This window comes from Dendropsophus ebraccatus, chromosome 4 (genome assembly GCF_027789765.1).
Source record: "Dendropsophus ebraccatus isolate aDenEbr1 chromosome 4, aDenEbr1.pat, whole genome shotgun sequence".
NCBI lineage: Eukaryota > Metazoa > Chordata > Amphibia > Anura > Hylidae > Dendropsophus > Dendropsophus ebraccatus.
Genome location: NC_091457.1, coordinates 142681872 through 142688496, shown reverse-complemented (window position 1 = coordinate 142688496; position 6625 = coordinate 142681872). Strand labels below are relative to the sequence as shown.

The following is a 6625-nucleotide window of genomic DNA, read 5'->3' as shown; positions in this document are numbered from 1 at the left end:
TGAGAGTCTCAACCCATGTAGTAATGTGCTCTGCCGGGATGTTGGAGGATGAGGTAGAATACTTAAAGAAGAATAAGAAAAAGAATATGAAGAACACCTGTGCCCGTGTATTGACCTTTGACTTTAGTCTTCACACCACCTTATGCCCACTAGACTCGTCTGAACCTTCCTAATGGGTGACACAGGCCCCAGACCTTGTTACCTGGGATGAGCAGAATGCTGAGGGTTCCCTGTTGACACCCGCGCTGCGAGATGGAGTTTCTAGGCTACTGCAACTTTGCTCCACCCAGATCAGTTCCTGTGCTCGGTGTGGGTTGAGGTTGTCTATGGCTTGCCCTGTCCTAAGAGGAGTTTAACAGTGTATAGTGCTTTGGAGTGTTACTAGTGAAGAAGTTGAGAGAGGTGTGCTGTCTTGTGTCCTTCCCATGCGGGGTACTAACTAGGACTGAACTACAGGTACGGAGACCTGGCAGAGGGCCAGGGCTCAAACAGGACCACTGTGGAGAGCTATTTAGCATGTGTCCTTCCTCCACAATATCCAGAACGAAAGACTCTTGCTCCTCCCCACCCATGGGACTAACTTCCTCTACAGCGTGTATGGTAGGCAGTGATTGGGTGAAAGAGTGCAATAGAAGAAGAAAGAAGGAGATGATAGGAGAGAAGAAAACAGAAATCCTACTGGTCTACAGATTCTGGTAACACACAAACACAATCCTTTGCGATCCTTCAGCTGTGCAGCCTCCACATATACATACATAATATGTATATGTATTGAATGTATATGTATGTATATGAATGTATGTATATGAATATGTATTCTCTACCTGTAACACCATACAGCACACTGTATTCTCTACCTGTAACACCACACAGCACGCTGTATTCTCTACCTGTAACACCACACAGCACACTGTATTCTCTACCTGTAACACCACACAGCACGCTGTATTCTCTACCTGTAACACCACACAGCACACTGTATTCTCTACCTGTAACACCACACAGCACGCTGTATTCCCTACCTGTAACACCACACAGCACACTGTATTCTCTACCTGTAACACCACACAGCACGCTGTATTCTCTACCTGTAATACCACACAGCACACTGTATTCTCTACCTGTAACACCACACAGCACACTGTATTCTCTACCTGTAACACCACACAGCACGCTGTATTCTCTACCTGTAACACCACACAGCACTGTATTCTCTACCTGTAACACCACACAGCACGCTGTATTCTCTACCTGTAACACCACACAGCACTGTATTCTCTACCTGTAACACCACACAGCACTGTATTCTCTACCTGTAACACCACACAGCACGCTGTATTCTCTACCTGTAACACCACACAGCACACTGTATTCTCTACCTGTAACACCACACAGCACGCTGTATTCTCTACCTGTAACACCACACAGCACGCTGTATTCTCTACCTGTAACACCACACAGCACGCTGTATTCTCTACCTGTAACACCACACAGCACACTGTATTCTCTACCTGTAACACCACACAGCACGCTGTATTATCTACCTGTTACACTACGAAGCACGCTGTATTCTCTACCTGTTACACCACAGAGCACGCTGTATTATCTACCTGTAACACCACACAGCACGCTGTATTCTATACCTGTAACACCACACAGCACACTGTATTCTCTACCTGTAACACCACACAGCACACTGTATTCTATACCTGTAACACCACACAGCACACTGTATTCTCTACCTGTAACACCACACAGCACACTGTATTCTATACCTGTAACACCACACAGCACACTGTATTCTCTACCTGTAACACCATGATCCGGGCTGAGACCGGCCGGCCGTGACCGCGCCGGGTCACGGAAAGGCCGATCTCTAACGTAGTGTGAACATAGCCAAACATTGTATAGACACATATATTTAACTTGTAATGTACTTTTAATAGAAAACAAGTTTTTCTTATCCGGAGTTCCCCTTTAAAGTACCTCTTGGAAAATAAGCCTTCTGGTGTATTGGACCTTTTGTAATTCTTCAAATTATTAATCCTGCTCTCAAGGTCCAAAGAAGACCTCTTGCATCATTTAAAGGAGAAGTCTGGTGAAAATTTTTATTAAAGTATTGCATTGCCCCCCAAAAGTTATACAAATCACCACTTTTTCCCTGCACCTACTACTGCATCAAGGCTGATGTCACGACCCGACTTCCGGAGCTGTGCAGGCTGTGGCTCCTGGAGAGGATGATGGTAGGGAGACACTGAGGTACACAGGGCACTGGAGGGACACTGAGCATCCCTCTGCCATCATCCTCTCCAGCAGCCACAGCCCGCACAGCTCTGGGAGTCGGGTCGTGACATCACCATTTTATCCAGGAAGTGACATCACCATGTTATCCAGGAAGTGACATCACCATTTCATCCAGGAAGTGACATCACCATGTTATCCAGGAAGTGAAGCCTTGATGCAGTAGTAAGTGCAGGGGAAAAAACACTTTATAAGCATTTACCATAATAAGTGTTAATTGGTGATTTAAAACAGAACAACAAAAGAAAAGAAAACGTCCCACCAACTTGTAACTGCCTACTATCAGAGTCTATACTCCAGAGTGTACACCTGTTTACACTTAAGGGAAATAGAAAAAGAAAAAGGGCATGGAGGAGACTACAATGATTGTAGGTACTAGATACACAGTTTATAAACAATTATTAAAATCACAAGCAATAAATATATAATACAAAAAATAAATAAGAAAAAACATAAATGTCCCAAAGTGAATGGCTGCGATCATAGGCTGGTATTGTGAATGCCGATCTTACTCACAGTTCATTATGCTATCCGGCCGGATAAACAGCTAATGTTCACAGAGTCTAGTCCATGAGAGTGAAGCAACCAGATGGAGTAATCCTCAGCGTGTGATCTGTTGGACGCCGTGCCGTGGCCACAGCACGTGATATCCGCACGTGATCTGATTGATTATCTTGGACGTAGAAAGACTCCCAGCAGAGTCGTACTGAGATCGCAGTTAGAGTAGATTAGATGGATGTATGATGGGGATAGTTTTTCGCTACTGAGGATGGAAAGAGAGTTTCCGAAACGCGTCTAGCATAGCACAATTTGGGGGACAACTATCCCCATCATACATCCATCTAATCTACTCCAACTGCGATCTCAGTACGACTCTGCTGGGAGTCTTTCTACGTCCAAGATAATCAATCAGATCACGTGCGGATATCACGTGCTGTGGCCACGGCACGGCGTCCAACAGATCACACGCTAAGGATTACTCCATCTGGTTGCTTCACTCTCATGGACTAGACTCTGTGAACATTAGCTGTTTATCCGGCCGGATAGCATAATGAACTGTGAGTAAGATCGGCATTCACAATACTAGCCTATGATCGCAGCCATTCACTTTGGGACATTTATTTTTTTTCTTATTTATTTTTTGTATTATATATTTATTGCTTGTGATTTTAATAATTGTTTATAAACTGTGTATCTAGTACCTACAATCATTGTAGTCTCCTCCATGCCCTTTTTCTTTAATTGGTGATTTGTATAACTTTTGGGGGGGCAATACAATACTTTAATAAAAATTTTCGCTGGACTTCTCCTTTAAGAGAGTAGACAGACTGGAGTATGAGGTATAGTTATTGTTCGAAAATTCTGAAATATTGTCAATATTATAGTGTTATAGAGTTATAGTCTGGTGGAGAGATCCTGGGACCCTGCTAGGTCCATAAATGTACATGGAATGATTAAAAAGTTCCATGATTCTAATCTGAACAAACTTAACCCGAATAAGGGTCCAGAGGCCCCTATGAACTTGTCTAAGAAAGTTATACAGGTTAGTAAATTACTTATATAAGAAAACTTCCAGTACTTATCAGCTTCTGTATGTCCTGCATGAAGTGGTGTATTCTTTCCTGTCTGACACAGTGCTCTCCGCTGCCGTCTCTGTCCATTTCAAGAACTGTCCAGAGCAGTAGCAAATCCCCATAGAAAACATCTCCTGCTCTGGACAGTTCCTGACATGGACAGAGGTGGCAGCAGAGAGCACTGTGTCAGAAATTACTTCCTGCAGGACATACAGCAGCTTATCTTTTTGATGCCAGCCGATTTAAAAAAAAAATTTTTTACTGGAGTACCCCCTTATGGATTACATGGTTGGAAAGAGAAAGTTGTAGTTTTGAACTACAAGGTGACAATTGACCAGTCGATCTCCACCTTGGTCTGTAAATTCATCTGCGTTTGAGATTGAATGCAGAGCTGTCATTTGGCACGGATGACACCTATGGCACCTGACAAAAACCAAAAACTATAATTTGGCATAAGAACTTTTGAACTTGATACTTATTTTTCTCTATCCTATTTCTGGAGGATGAATCAGTAACCTCCATGTGTGCGCTCAGCATCCTGACTATCCTACAAGGTGGATGACCTGGGACCAAATTTTAGAAGTTGAACAGGTTTAAGGGTGGAGCAGGTTTACTATAATAAATAGCTGGATCCAGGGTATATAAGGAGAGCGCTGAGATCTGAATTCACAGTCTCATCTGGGATTATTCCACTTGGTAAGTTCTTACTGACAGATGATATTAACTATCTTCACAATATGTTACTTATCACATGACTATTATACACCTGACTGTATAAGCTGTTCGGAGCTTTGCGTTGGTTACTGCACAAGGTGCTTAGAGGTTTTCCTTCTGCCTTTATGTTTAATATTTATGGGGATAAAAGGAACGGGCTCTGGAACGTCCACAGATCCTGAGACTAAAGGGGACGTAGTGTTGGTTTATTGCTGTGCCCCCCCTAGGTTCTACCTGTACAGCCGATTTCCCAGCCACCATCTTGTGCCGGACCAATTACCTAGAATGGGTCTGCGCTGCTCCTCCCTGCACATCGGATGGTCAAAGGGTCACATTGACTAGGGTATATGATGTAGTACACGAAATAATGATTTTCTGTTTCACAAGGTTTCCGCACGATCACGACATAATAACAATGGACACCAATGTTATGAAGAACGTGGTAGCCCTGATTGAGGAGTTCCACAAATATGCCGATAAAGAAACAGGGATTGCAAAGGGTGAAAAAGTTGAAGAATTTGTGGAGGCCAACCTAGCTCCATGGCTGAAGGTCAGTATTATACATACATGTTTTATTCCCATAAAACAAATATAAGTGGTAATATGAATTTTTTTATATACTAGTGGAAAATGGATGGCTCCATATAACTTTTTGACGTTCTCCAAACTAAACCCCTTTGGTCCAATGACAATAGGCTTCCCACTAGCCAGCTGCACCTTGCTGTATACTGACAGGGAAATAACCCTGATACACATGTCTACGGATGGGTAATCTCTTCTTCTCAAGACGTCTCCTGCTTGGCATATATCCCTAGTCATGTTTGAAGACTCCAAGTTGGAGTGAGGCACTTACTTTTGGGAAAGTTACCTTGATAATTTGGAACTTCTTTGCATATCCTTTCTTTCCAAGCTTTAAAACGGGGATGGGGAAACTTAGGCCCTCCAGCTGTTGCAAAACTACAATTCCCATCATGCCTGGACAACCAAAGCTTTAGCTTCAGCTTCGAGGCATGATGGGAATTGTAGTTTTGCCACAGTTGGAGGGCCAAAGGTTCCCCATCCCTGCTTTAAAACATTGATACCTTCAATCTTATATTCAAAAAATAATAATACACAGAATTTTTGGATGCTGTTATATGTGTATTCTAACCAGAACAGTGTTTCTCATAAGGGATTTTTTTGTTACTTTACAGAATCCATCAGACCCAGAAGTAGCTAAAGAAGTGGAGGCCAAACTGAAGGCTTGCAAGGAAGAAGGAGTTGATATTAAGAAATACGCTCACATCCTATGTCTTCTCCTAAAGGCTTACAGCGAGGGCAAAGTTGGAGTTAAAGAAGCTGAAGCTCCTGCAAGTTCTTAAGAAATATGTGACGCTTTCCTTGTTTTGCCATGTGATGAATGTCATCAGCATCTAATAAAGTGGCGTATGGTTAAAAAGCAGATACATGACTCCTTGTATAGATTTCCTAAACAAATGACGTGGTATATAAAAAAGAAAATTTTAGTCCTCAAGACCAAGGATCAGCCCTACTTCAAACGAAAATTGTTGGAATTGAATGTAATTCAGTAATTATAATAGTGATAATAGTTCATCTACTTTGGGAGTCTCACATATATAACATTGTATAAGTTATATATGTTATATATGTTATTATAAGTTATACAACATGTAGGAGAAATAAAAATGAAAATAAATTAAGATACAATAAAATCAGCACAGGATATTAGGATTTTAAAAAATGCCATAAAAGACGGTGCATAAAGAATAAATCAAAAAAATGTAAAAAGGTAAAAATGACGGAATGAAAAAAAGTCTCTGTATATTATGCGGTATCGCTGGGTGCCGGCCAAATGCAAGATCGCAATAATCATACCCTTGAGTCAATTACATATATGCCACTATTTAAACAGCAGTATATATTTCTTTAAAATATCAATGGTTTAGTAACAGTTAGTCTTGGACTTGTAGTCCTACTAATCTCCAGATTCATGATCCACTTAGCTGCATAAGTTTAATGAAAATGTCTCTATTGAA

The 6625-nt window shown here is 41.6% G+C and overlaps 1 protein-coding gene across 1 annotated transcript; it reads left to right on the top strand.

Moving 5' to 3' along the window:
• The first annotated feature begins 4478 nt into the window (after positions 1 to 4478).
• On the top strand, positions 4479 to 6030 carry LOC138790005 (filaggrin-2-like). Its single transcript, XM_069968907.1, has 3 exons — positions 4479 to 4571; positions 4977 to 5139; positions 5783 to 6030. The coding sequence occupies exons 2-3, from the start codon at positions 5005 to 5007 to the stop codon at positions 5948 to 5950; spliced, it is 303 nt and encodes a 100-aa protein (XP_069825008.1). The 5' UTR covers positions 4479 to 4571; positions 4977 to 5004; the 3' UTR covers positions 5951 to 6030.
• Positions 6031 to 6625: the final 595 nt, after the last annotated feature.

Coding starts and splice junctions, on each gene's coding strand:
- LOC138790005 (XM_069968907.1), top strand. CDS start 5,005: ATGGACACCAATGTTATGAAGAACGTGGTAGCCCTGATTGAGGAGTTC. Junction 5,140..5,782: donor ACCTAGCTCCATGGCTGAAG/GTCAGTATTATA, acceptor GTTACTTTACAG/AATCCATCAGACCCAGAAGT.